Raw genomic sequence first — 14,048 nt, forward strand, 5'->3', positions numbered from 1 at the left:
GCTTTCTCTAGTTGTGGCAAGCGGGGGCCACTCTTCACTGCGGTGCGCGGGCCTCTCACTATCGCGGCCTCTCTTGTTGCGGAGCACGGGCTCCAGACGCGCAGGCTCAGTAGTTGTGGCCCACGGGCCCAGTTGCTCCGCGGCATGTGGGATCTTCCCAGACCAGGGCTCGAACCCGTGTCTCCTGCATTGGCAGGCAGATTCTCACCCACTGCGCCACCAGGGAAGCCCTTCTAGACGTTTTAAACTCATTTACTTTCAGGTGATTTGAGATGTGGCTGGTTTAAGAAGATTGCGAGTAATGAATCTGTGGAAAACTGGGAAATGTTAAGTCACACCTAAAAACACTCAAATTAAAATGTTTTCTTAGAACGTTGCTGGTGAAAGAAAACACATTTTGGGCCCAGATTCTGCCTACATGCCACTACTTGGAAACTCTTTCTTTCTTTTTTTTTTAAATTGAAGTATAGTTGATTTACAATGTTCTGTTAGTTTCAGGTGTACAGAAAACTGATTTATATATATATATATATATATATATATATATGTATTCTTATATATTATATAGATTATTTTCCCTTATAGCTTATTAGAAAATATTGAGTATAGTTCCCTGCGCTATATAGTAGGTCCTTGTTTGTTATCTATTTTATATATATAGTGTGTAATTTTAATCCCAAACTCCTAATTTCTCCACACACACCCCCCTTTCCCCTTTGGTGACCATAAGTTTGTTTTCTACATCTGGGGGTCTATTTCTGTTTTGGATATAAGTTCGTTTGTATCATTTGTTTAGATTCCACATGTAAGTGATATCGTATGGTATTTGTCTTTGTCTGACTTACTTCACTTAGTATGATAATCACTGGGTCCTTCCATGTTGCTGCAAATGGCATTATTTCATTCTTTTTTTTGGCTGAGTAATATTCCATTGTACCACATCTTCTTTATCCATTCATCTGGCTCCTGACCAATGGTGTTTAAGAGCTGGAAGAGAGGCATCATCTGTGGGAGAAGTACTCAGACAGGATAGATGGTGACATGGAGCCAGACAGAGGGCAGGACTAGATAGTGGTTGCCAGAGTTGTCTGGTTGGAGAAGTAGAAAAGGTATCTAGGCAGGCAGGCCTAGAAGGGAGAAAGGCAGAACCAAGCTTGGTTGGTTGGCTAGAGAAAGCATATGAATCAGTGAGCAACCATTCAATCTGGTAGAAAAACAGACGTCTGACACGTTTTGGAGAACTCCATGTAATTGGCAGTCTCGTGAGAGGTGTGGCCCTTTCCCTTTCTTTGCACTGTCCTCTTTGTTGCCACACTTCTAATTCAGTCCTCAGAAAAGTGCAACAGTGGGCCTTGGAAACAGTGTTCGTTTAGAAATAAATGGAGAAAGCAACATCTCATGGTGATAAAGGGTTTGACTCTGGTGTTGAACAGATATGAAAGCAAATGTTGCCTCCCTCTGTATTCAGTATGTCATAAGTGTACGTCTCACAGCTGAGCCCCTCCCCAGGATGTGTCCTCAGCCCAGGGGATTTGCCTCATCTGAGGTATGCCTCTCGATAGGGCAGCCCATATCCTGCCAGTGGGTACAAGGTCCCTGCCCCTTACTTCCATTTAGGACCTCTCTGAAGGACCACCCCAGCTAATTGCATCTCAGGTCAGCATCTCTCTCTCTAAAATCCTGCTTCCCTCATGCCCTTAAAAGTGTTGGTTTTGAGAGCATATCCCCCAAAACACTTCCTACTGACAAAATTCCTTCTAGAGTCTTCTTCTCTGTTAGCTTGACCTTGACAAATGATCATACCAATGCAGATACAAATACAGAGATGGGGAAGGGAAATCATTTGTATGTGAGCCAGCTTCCACGAACTTCTGGTTGAATTCTGTTTCTGTTGAGGGTGCCACAACAGGGGGCGAGGTGGACCCAGAAGGAAGGATGGAAAAAGTTGGAGAATTGAAGACAGGAGGTCAAGGTGTCACTGGGGAGGAGAGGTCCTCATAGCTTGTAGCTCAGGAAGCTGGTGGAACATGGAGGTCAAGGTGTCACTGGGGAGGAGAGGTCCTCATAGCTTGTAGCTCAGGAAGCTGGTGGAACATACACTACCTAGCTCAGTTGTCCTCACCTTTTCTTTACCATTTGCCTTTTTATGTAACTTATTAGGAAAAATTTTAGATATAGAAGCAGAATTTTCCCATTAGTTCCCATCCTTGCAAACTGTAGGGACTGGCTTTTATTTTTTTTTCCACATTCATGTTGCCTTTAATTTCCTCCACTGTGGCCTTTTTCTTTTCTTTTTTTTTTTTTAATCCTCTCACATATGCCAGGACACTTTTTACTTTGCGCTGCATACACAGAACTTGGGCTGTGATGTGCTTCTTTTGATTCCTGTCCTCCCTATTGGACTGTAAGGAACCACACCCATCCTCTCCAATTGCATCCATAGGTGGTCAGAAGTGGGTGCTGGCATACAGGAGGGGCACAATGACATTTATTAAATACATGAATCAAACAATCAGAGAGTGGATCAAAATTAGAATAGGAGTAAGACTTCCTAAATTCTGGCCATGGTTCTGTAGCTTCCTAGACTTCATTTCAGTTTCTAGATTTCTGGCATATTTCTTAACCCCACCATGCTTCATTTCCTTATTTCCATCTGGGCTAATGATACCTCCTCTGTCTGCTCAGCCAGGCTACTTGTGTGAATCAAATGAGAAGTATACACGGAAATGAGAGTAAATTCAAGTGTTGTAAAAATATAAGGTATTTTTATGAATTCACCACGTGATTATTTTCTTTTGCAATGTTTATACCCACAAATAGAGGAAGAAAAAAGTGACAGAAAAAAACTACCAAAGTTCTGGAGAAACTATTCAAATTTATTGTCTTTATTTAGAGCTAGAAGATAATTGAAGGAAGCCACCGTATGAATGCCCATCATGAACTCTGCTGCTTTCACTCTCATTGTATTTATTGCTTATCGTCTCTTTATTATGATTACTCCTCTGTATGGCACATGTCTATCATTGTTTTTCTATATTGTACACACATCCTTTATGCAGAAGTCTAAGCTTTGTTTTCAAATTCAGGATCGTTTGGACTTTAGAAATATAATATGGTGGGCCTGCCACATAGTATGTATCACCCCCAATCAGAGATTGTGTCTTTGTAATCAGAGACATTACTATTTCTGCAAAGAAAAGTATGCATTTTAACATTAAGTGGGGTAAAGAAAGATTATAAACAGGATCTTCTCAATTTAGGTGCGGTTTTTTCTTCACCAAATGATTTTTACTAAAAATGTATGAAATTGAGGCCTATTTAAAGGTTCAAGGCTGATGTATGTATTACCTTCTCTCTCCCACACCCCCATACATGCCTAATTAAAATTCCTCATGGTAAGAAAGCATTTCCTCCATCATTGTTTCCCTAGAGACTAACCCACTGCCTGGAACCTTGTCTGATTTATGTGTCCTTAGAAAACCACCCATATTTAACTGCCTCCCAAACAAATATATGAAAATTCTCTAAATATTTAAATTTTCTTGTAATTTGCTGACTGACATATGCTATTTGCTTTTCCTTGCCTAACAGTGATAAAATTAAAATGTTATAATGAATGGTTCAGACTATATTTTTAACTAACAATAGCCAACTGAAGCTGAAAGACTATCTTTTGTTTTGTACATTTCCGAAAAAAAAAAAATTTAGAAGGTTTAGAATAGTTAAATAAACCAAACACATTATCAGGATATACACACCCTCTCCCCTCCCACCCACTCCCTATCATGTAAGACCAAATTTTCCAGATTTAAATGACAGTATCTCAGACATCATAGGATATTTTATTCATATTGGAAAAATCATGTCATCTTTCAGCAAATGTCCTTGACTTACTGCATTTTGACACTTCTTAAATAAATATATCTTGGGTAAATTTTTGTCTAAATAAATATACAAACAGTGGGAATAACCCAATATGATAGTGATGTTTTAGAGTAGTTAATTGGGCAATAATAATTCAATTGAAACAGATATAAATTTTTAAAATGTTCATACCACTTCATTCCCATTGTTACACATAGATACAAAGGACATAGTTCAGGCCAATGATTCTCAACTGGGATGATTCTTCCCCAGCAGAGTTTTGACAATGTCTGGAGACATTTTTGATAGTCATAACTTGTTGGGTGGGGAGAGAGAGGCGTGCTCCTGGCAACTCATGAGTAAAGGCAAGGGATGCTGCTAAATGTCCTATAATGCATGGGACAGCCTCTCATAATGAATAATTATCCTGCCCAAACTGTCAAGAGAGTTGAGGTTGAGAAATTTCTAAATTAGGAACTGAGATAATTATATTCTTCTCATCCCTTGTGCCTTAGATTTAAAGTGAGATGGTACTAAATTTTGCAAATGTAACTTTAATGAAACTGGGCTCTTTTTATCTAGTCACTGGTTTTACATACAAAAGAAATACAACTCCACTTCCAAAAATCTTAGGAGCACTATGTCTTTACTGACATGTGCTTGAAAAAAATTGAAGCAGTGATTAGAGCACTCAGTATAGGCAAAAATCCTTAAAAATTCCCTTTTCTCATCTTTTTCCTCAATCTCACTCTTCCACTGGCTCTTGATCTTCTCCCCTCCTCTCCTTCTCTGTCCTCTCCCATTAGTCTATGCTGAACTTGTGCAGAGTAACTTCGGATGCCCTTGTTCCTTGCCACTTTTCTCTCCATTGCTCATCTGATCAGAACACCAAAGACCCGGAAGGTAGACCCAATCAAGCAAGCCTAGAATCTTTCTTTTACAGAAGACAGAGTGAAGAAGGGGTATGTGTGTGTGTGTGTGTGTGTGTGTGTGCACGTGTTCATGTGCACGCGCACGTGTGTATCTGTCACACAAGTAAATGCCTTTGTTTAGTTAGCCTTTGCTATGTAACAAACCACTTCAAAACTTTGTAGCTAAAACAATCATAATTCATCATTTCTCATAACCTGTGGGTTGGCTGGTTAGTTCATAGTTAAACATGGATGGTTTTCTGAGGAACACATATAAAAGGCAATGTGCCAGGCAATGGGTTCATTTCTAGGGATACAATGATGGGGAAAATGCTCTTTTCCTGGAGGAATTTGTAATCAGGTATGTATGGGGATGTGGGAGGGAGGAGTAACAGATGCATCAACTCTGAAGCCTTAGGTGAGTCTCAGTTTGCTGGCTTCATCTGGTTTGTGTTCATCTGCAGCGTTGGCCAAACTAGAAGGTTCAAGATGACCTCACCCACGTGTTTGGCAGTTGGTTCTGGCTATTGGATAGGGCATCTCAATTCTTCTCCACATGGACCCTCCTCCTCCAATATAAACTGCTTTCCTTGCTTGGTGAATTTAGGACAGGGATCCAAGACAGCTAAAACAGAAACTGTAAGAGTTCTTAAGGCCTAGAAGCAGATGATGTAAAGTCATTTCTGCTGCATTACTGATCAAAGCAAATACAATGCAAGATCAAATTCAAGGAGAGGGGAAATCAATTCTGCCCTTGAGGGGAGGAAGGGCAAAGTCACATTGCAAAGGAGAATGCCTACTGGGACTGGAGGATTTTTTGTCCATAATTTAATATCTGTCCTCTGATCACTATGCTTTATATTCTTTCTACATCAAAATACACTCATTCCCTCTCAAGACATCAAAAGTCTCATCCAATTAATGTTATCAAGCTCCAACTCCAGTCTCGTGTGATCTGCATCTGGTCCAGATACAGAGGAGGCCCCTCGGGTGTAATTTCTGTCAGTCCCCAGACCTGGAAACTAAAAAGAGAAGTTACTGCTCCCCATTCATCCAACATGCAGTGATGAGATGGGGAAGGACCATTGCAATGGATGCTTCTGTCCGAAGAAGGGAAGAATGGAAAGGAGATGGCAATCGTGTTCTGAAGTCATTCTGAAGTCCAGCCAGGCACACGTGTCCCCCTCCTTTAATTCAAGGGCAAGGGTCATTCCCTGTCTTTTTGATAAGAAGTGGCTCATGTTCGTGGCCGATAGTCTTCTTAGCCACATAAAGCTGTGGTTCCAAAGTCTTCTCTTCATTTTGAACTGTCCTGTCCCTTAAGTGCAGACCGGTGGCATTTTTGCTTCACAGATTTGTTGGCTTCCTAAAAATTTGCTTGGAGTTCATTCTGTGGCCCCCCAAAACCCAAAGTCTGAAATAAACTTTGGAGCACATGTGAGGCTGCAGTGGGCAGTGCCCTTAAGATTCTTAGAAGTTGGTTTGTCTGGTTGAGAACATCAACCAAACACTGAAAAAAAATAAAATTAAATTAAATTAAAAAACAAACAAACAAAAAACAAACCAAACACTGCCTTAAATCTTTCTGAGTTCTTAACAATGGTTCTTACAGTCACAGTCTTGATTGATTGTTGTCCTGAAGCTATTTTTTACTTTGCAAATCTTTTTCCAGGAGAGACTGACAATGACAAACCATTATTTTTTTTCTGATGCGCCCTATCAAAGGTCTCCTATGTTTCCTCTAAATTTTGTTTGCAAACTAAATAGTTCCTTCTTTGGTTCATCTCCCTTTCTTCCAGTACCTTATAATGTGCAGCTGAAAGAAGCCGGTTGACAGCTTTCTGCAGGGAAGTCTCCCTAGCCAGTTGCAAAAGTTCGAGTTACTACCAATGACAGAATATATAACGCATAAAATATGTGTAGCTCTCCTTCCGGCCCCAGCTAGCAGTTTCCTCACTGTTCTTTCAGCCTCTGCTAACAGTCTTCTTTGTGTCCTTCAGCCTCCTTCCCCATCTGATCCCAAGGCCACCTGGGTTTGTTTCTGGTCGTTACTTGAAAGTTAAAAGTGCGTGTTTAATGTGCCTGAGAAATAATGGCGTTCTTTAAATTTTATGGATATATCCAAATTTTCTCTAAATTTAAAGGCTTTGTTGTTGATTTTATTCATTTATTCATTCAACAGGATTTATTTGTAACATTTGTAGGCATTGGGAACAAAGTTACTGTCCTCATGGGGTTTATTTTTTATTTTTTAAATTTATTTTATTTAATTTATTTATTTTTGGCTGCGTTGGGTCTTTGTTGCTGCGCACAGGCTTTCTCTAGTTGCGGCGAGCGGGGGCTACTCTTTGTTGCGGTGCGCAGGCTTCTCATTGCGGTGGCTTCTCTTGTTGCAGAGCATGGGCTCTAGGCGCGTGGGCTTCAGTAGTTGTGGCACGTGGGCTCAGTAGTTGTGGCTCACGGGCTCTAGAGCGCAGGCTCGGTAGTTGTGGCGCACAGGCTCAGTTGCTCCGCGGCATGTGGGATCTTCCCGGACCAGGGCTTGAACCCTTGTCCCTGGCATTAGCAAGCTGATTCCCAACCACTGCGCCACCAGGGAAGCCTCCTCATGGGGTTTAGATTCTAGTAGGCAGTCCAGGATTCTGAGCCAAAGCTCAGGAGAGGTCAGCTCCAGCTCTACCTCTCTAGAGCTTAATATTTAGACTTTAGCCAAAAGGTCCTTTTTTAGAAAGCTGAAATTATGTTTCTTTGAGCATTACCTTTCAAAGGGTGAGGAATTGAAATGATATCTTGTTCATCTCTGATCCTCACAACATCGAGTTTACAGCCAACAGTTGACACACAGTAGATGTTGGTGGAAAGAGCAGAATTCACCCTTTCCTTGAAAGGTGTTACATTGGCCCCTCTCGCTGGTCTTCATCTCTTTATATCTCTAATTAAGTCCTTCATTCCTGGGATAAACCCCACTTGATCATGGTGTATGATCCTTTTAATGTGCTCTTGGATTCTGTTTGCTAGTATTTTGTTGAGGATTTTTGCATCTATGTTCATCAGTGATATTGGCCTGTAGTTTTCTTTTTTTGTGACATCTTTGTCTGGTTTTGGTATCAGGGTGATGGTGGCCTCGTAGAATGAGTTGGGGAGTGTTCCTCCCTCTGCAATATTTTGGAAGAGTTTGAGAAGGATGGGTGTTAGCTCTTCTCTAAATGTTTGATAGAATCCGCCTGTGAAGCCATCTGGTCCTGGGCTTTTGTTTGTTGGAAGATTTTTAATCACAGTCTCAATTTCAGGGCTATTGATTGGTCTGTTCATATTTTCTATTTCTTCCTGGTTCAGTCTTGGAAGGTTATACTTTTCTAAGAATTTGTCCATTTCTTCCAGGTTGTCCATTTTATTGGCATATAGTTGTTTGTAGTAGTCTCTCATGATCCTTTGTGTTTCTGTGGTGTCAGTTGTTACTTCTCCTTTCTCATTTCTAATTCTGTTGATTTGAGTCTACTCCCTTTTTTTCCTGATGAGTCTGGCTAATGGTTTATCAATTTTGTTTATCTTCTCAAAGAACCAGCTTTTGCATTTATTGATCTTTGCTGTTGTTTCCTTCATTTCCTTTTCATTTATTTCTGATCTGATCTTTATGATTTCTTTCCTTCTGCTAACTTTGTTGCAAAACGGTGTGTGGCAGGCAGGAGGAGGCCCTTTTCAAATGCCAATGGTCTGCAGAACCTGCCTCTCATTATTGTTGAGGTGGCGTGAGAACACCATGTAGCGGGGCTGCTGAGCAAACTGGCAGAGGAAGTGTGTGAGGTACGCCTGCAGATCCATCTGTTAGGGAGGGTCCTTCAGGGAGTCAGGGTCGTCTTCCTCATCGTCCTCGTAGTAATCCTCTTCGTATTTACGTGTGGCGAGAATATCAGACACGAGTTAAGCCACCCTCCTCCTCGTCGTCGTCCTCCTCCTGGTCCTCCCACATGTCACTGGAGTCATCTTGGCTCCACTGTGCAGGGGCGGCCTGGCAGGTGGCATTGGCCTCCATGACAGCTGTTGGACAGCTCGTTGATGATCAGCTTCAGGATCTTGACCAGCAGAGGAATGTTGGTCCAGCGCTCAGGGTTCTTGGCCGACTTGGAGCGGGTGCGGGTGCCCTCGTCCAGGCCGTAGATCTCCTCCCCCTTCACGCGGATGTCCTGTAGCCGCTTGTCATCCGCGTTGATGCCGTGCTGGAGCAGCTTACACAGTGCCACAGAGCTGACTTTGCCCTCGTACTGCCCGTAGGACAGGTGCTGCCGGCTGGTCCACTCGGCCATCGCGAACTCCAAGGCGGGCTTGCGTCTGGGCCCCAGGAGGTTGCACAGGAACTCTAGGAGGGGCTCCAGCTGAGTGTACACCGGGTGGGCGAACACCATGATCAGGGACTGCATGCCGCTGAGCGTCTCTGCCTGCTGCGTCTAGCTGAGGATGGCATGGAAAATCTGGTCCAGCCTCTCCCCCAGCTCCCACCCCGCCTTGGAGATGAGGGTGGACACGAGGCGGCCCGCGAAGGCGGTGGTGAACTTGGAGGTGCGGGGGCCCAGGAGCTGGCTCCCCACCTGCGTCACACACCACAGCCCATTGTAGCCATGCAAATCGAACCACAGTGAGCTGCCACCTCACACCGGTCAGCACGGCCGTCATCAAAAATCTACAAACAATACGTGCTGGAGAGGGTGTGGAGTAAAGAGAACCCTCCTGCACTGTTGGTGGGAATGTAAATTGATACAGCCACTGTGGAGAACAATATGGAGGTTCCTTAAAAAACTAAAAATAGAACTACCATATGAGCCAGCAATCCCACTACTGGGCGTATACCCTGAGAAAACCATAATTCAAGAAGAGTCATGTACCACAATGTTCATTGCAACTCTATTTACAACAGCCAGGACATGGAAGCAACCTAAATGTCCATCAACAGATGAATGGATAAAGAAGATGTAGCACACATATACAATGGAATATTACTCAGCCGTAAAAAGGAACTAAATTGAGTTATTTGTAATGAGGTGGATGGACCTAGAGTCTGTCATACAGAGTGAAGTAAGTCAGAAAGAGAAAAATACCATATGCTAACGCATATATACGGAATCTAAAAAAACGGTACTGATGAACCTAGTGGCAGGGCAGGAATAAAGATGCAGATTTAGAGAACGGACTTGAGGACACAACGGGGGAAGGGGAAGCTGGGACGAAGTGAGAGAGTAACACTGACATATATACACTACCAAATGTAAAATGGATGGCTAGTGGGAAGCTGCTGTATAGCACAGAGAGATCAGCTCGGTGCTTTGTGACGACCTGGAGGGGTGGGATAGGGAGGGTGGGAGGGAGGCTCAAGAGGGAGGGGATATGGGGATATATGTATACGTACGTATAGCTGATTCACTTTGTTGTACAGCAGAAACTAACACAACAAGGTAAAGCAATTATACTCCAATAAAGATACATATTAAAAAAATAAAGCCTTCCTGAAGCCAACGTTTTTTTCTTTGTATATTAGTTTTCCCTTATTGCATAACAAATTACCAAACTTAGCAGTTTAAAACAACGTCCTTTTTTATCTCCAAATATTTGTGGGTCAGGAGTCCATGCATCTACCTGTGCTCTCTGCTCAGGGTCTCACAAGTCCACAATCAAGGTGTCAGCTGGGCGGCATTCTCATCCGGAGGCTGAAAGAGGGAGGAATCCACTTTTGAACTCATTCAGGTTATTAGCAGAATTCATTTCCTTGTGTGTGACGGAGCTTCTTCCTCGCTCTTGGCTGGAGGCCGCCCCCCTACTTCCAGAGGCAGCCTGCAGTTCTGTGCTCCGGGGCACTGTCCATGGCCTGTTCACAGTTTGGCTGTTTGCTTCTTTAAGCCAGTGGGAGAATCTGTCACTCCAGTCAGCTCAGAAGGAATCTTACATAAAGTAACATGTTCATGGGTGTGGCATCACATCAACTTTGCTGTGTTCTGTTGATTAGAAGCAATTCACAAGTTCTGGTTGCAGTTGCCCACACAAAGGTGTGGACTCCAGAAGGTGGGAATTTGCGGAGGTTACCCTATTATAGTGTGTTCACCACACTACTCATCTGGTGAAATTCCTGTAATGTCTCTATCTTGTTGCATTACTCTATAACCCTCCACTACACATGTGCCCTTTCTTGTCTCTCTCCACCTCTAAATATTTACCTTTATTATAATTTTTTGACTTTGCTACTTTTTTCTTCCAGTTTTATTGAGGCATAATTGACATGCAGCACTGTATAAGTTTAAGGTGTATAGCATATTGATTTGACTTACATACGTCGTGAAATGACCATCACAAACAGTTTAGTGAATATCCCTCATCTCTGTAGACACAAAATTAAAGAAATAGAAAAAAATTGTTTTCCTTGTGATGAGAACTCTTAGGATTTACTCTCTTAACCATTTTCATATATAACATACAGCAGCATTAATTGTATTTATCATGTTGTATATTAAATCCCTAATACTTATTTCTCTTGTAACTGGAAGTTTGCACCTTTCGACCAGCTTCATCCAGTTCCCCCTCCCCCATCCCACCTCTGCTAACCATAAATCTGATCTCTTTTTCTGCAACTTTGTTTGTCTGTTTTTGAAGTGTAATTGACCTAAACACTGTGTTAGCTCCTGTTACACAACACAGTGATCCACTATTTCTATGCGTTTCAAAATGATCACCATAAGACTAGTTACCATCTGTCACCCTACAAAGATATTACATAGTTATTAACTATAGTCCCCAAACTGTACATTTGATACCTGTGACTCATTTTGTAACTGGAAGTTTGTACCTCTTAATCTCCCTCACCTACTTCTCTCCTCCCCTCAAACCCTCCCAGCAACTGCCTGTTTGTTCTCTGTATCTATGACTCTGTTTCTCTTTTTTATGTTTGTTCTTTTTTTTTTGTTTTTTTGGATTTCACATACTAGTGAAATCATACAGTAGTCGTCTTTTTCTTTCTGACTGATTTCACTTAGCATAATACCCTCTAGGTCCATCCATGTTGTTGCAAATGGCAAGCTTTCACTTGTTTTTTTAATGGCTGAGTAATATTCCATTTCATATATATGTGTGTGTGTGTGTGTGTATATATATATATATATATATATATATATATATATATATATACACACACACACACACACACACCCCACATCATGTTCTTTGTTCTTTATCCATTGATCTGTTGATGGGCACTTAGACTGCTTCCATATCTTCTTGGCTATTGTAAATAACGCTGCAGTGAACATAGGGATGCATGTATCTTTTCTAATTAGTGTTTTTGTTTTCTAAATACCCCGGAGTGGAGTTGCTGGATCATATGGTAGTTCTATCTTTAAATTTTTTGAGGAATCTCTGTATTGTTTTCCACGGTGGCTGCACCAGTTTACATCCCCTCTAATAGCGCATAAGGGTTTCCTTTTCTCTACATCCTTGTTATTTTCTCCAGCACTTGTTACTTGTTGTCTTTTTTGATAATAGCCATCTAATAAGTGTGAGATGATATCTCATTGTGGTTTGATTTGCATTTCCCTGATGATTAGTGATGCTGAGCATCTTTTCATATACCTATTGGCCATCTGCATGTCTTCTTTGGAAAAACATCTATTCAGATCCTCTGCCCATTTTTCAATTGGGTTGTTATTTTTTTTGATGTTGAGTTACATGAGTTCTTTGTATATTTTGGATATTAACCTCTTATCAGGTACATCTTTTGCAAATATCTACTCCCATTCAGTAGGCAGCCTTTTCATTTTACTGATAGTTTCCTTTACTGTGCAAAAGCTTTTTAGTTTGATGTGTATTACTAAGACCGACGTCAAAGAGCGTACTGCCTATGTTGTCTTCTAGATATTTACCTTTAGATATACCATGGTAGAGACTGTGTCCTCTTCATCTCTCTGCATCCCTTTGCACCAAGCATAAAACTTGGCACTTAGTTGGTCTCAAGTGAACTTTTTAAAAAACAGATTTATTGAGGTTTAATTATTCAGTGAACTTTCAATAAATGAATGAAGATAAACATAGGGCTAACATATTGCAAATTTTAAAGCATTTGCTGATAATTTTTAAATAAATAATTGACTTGCCTAATATATTTGAAGTTTTACTGGCTCTTCCTTCAAGACAATAATTGGTAAAATGAATTATAAGAAAAAATAATATAATAATCATTTCTAGAGTTGTGTAACTATGAATTTTTTTCATGATACAACTTCATGACATGTTATCTAACCAGATAATTTTTTTTCTTCTAGATGAGCAAGAGATAGTACAAAAACGTACTTTTACAAAATGGATCAACTCTCATCTGGCCAAGGTAAAGGAAACTACCCAGAGTTCTATGTTTACTTAGTTTGAGCCAATACATCATTAAACGCACAGTTTAAAGTAATGCTGCTGTGGCTGTTGTCACTGTAACTAGTCAGTAATGTTGGCACCTATCAGTTTAATTGTGGCATCTGCTAACATTTTTTCAAAGAAAATTAACAGATAACCAGAGTCGAAAGCAGTTACTTCATGTCAATTCCATGAATCTTGATGAAATATTTCATTCAGTTGTTTCTTCTGTACTGATGTGTGTCACATCAGAAGGAGAATTCATGCTGGATTTTTGTTTGTGTTTGTTTCTATTTGGAACAGAAAAAAAGCAGTGAGTAGTCTGCCCTGAGCAAAGAATTTTAGCTAAGGAGATCGTGTCTGGGCTCCCCTCTCAGGTGCTCTTAGAGAAAAGTAACCATCGTGGCAGGACACTACAAAGGCTAATCAGTCTGAGATTATCCATACTGACCTTAGATTGTATCAGGTGACTGGGTATCCGTACATTGTAATGACCTTGAACATAAATACTAACATAAAACAAATTTCCATGCAGCTATATTACAAAAAAATTAATCTCTTATAATGCTGATGAAAAAATATGTGAACCAAAAAACATTGCATTTGTAAACATAAACGCGGATGACAGGACAATTGTCTGCATTCAGTTAGAGGATCTTTGCCGAGAGCAGTGCCTAAAGTGTGCAAGGCATAATCCTACGAGCAGTTTTTGACTGGGGACTCCTCCAAAGCCTCTTTTCATAGTTCAGAAGCAAACAAAGCATGGCAACCAAGCAGTTTTTGACTGGGGACTCCTCCAAAGCCTCTTTTCATAGTTCAGAAGCAAACAAAGCATGGCAACTTATTTCAGTCCCGTTGTACAAATTGACTGCTTACTGTATGTCTATGATAGGC

General features: G+C 41.1%; 1 protein-coding gene and 1 pseudogene across 1 annotated transcript in view; one reads left to right on the top strand and one right to left on the bottom strand.

Annotated features, from left to right (window-relative positions):
- SYNE1 (spectrin repeat containing nuclear envelope protein 1) overlaps positions 1-14,048 on the top strand; it is a 448,877-nt gene that overhangs the window by 57,624 nt on the left and 377,205 nt on the right. Inside the window, exon 2 of the mRNA XM_061207647.1 lies at positions 13,073-13,134. Within this exon, the coding sequence (XP_061063630.1) occupies positions 13,073-13,134 (62 nt within the window). The remainder of the gene's footprint in view (positions 1-13,072; positions 13,135-14,048) is intronic.
- On the bottom strand, positions 8,475-10,629 carry LOC133102615 (importin-9-like; annotated as a pseudogene).

The sequence above is a fragment of the Eubalaena glacialis genome, chromosome 12 (assembly GCF_028564815.1).
Source record: "Eubalaena glacialis isolate mEubGla1 chromosome 12, mEubGla1.1.hap2.+ XY, whole genome shotgun sequence".
Lineage (NCBI taxonomy): Eukaryota > Metazoa > Chordata > Mammalia > Artiodactyla > Balaenidae > Eubalaena > Eubalaena glacialis.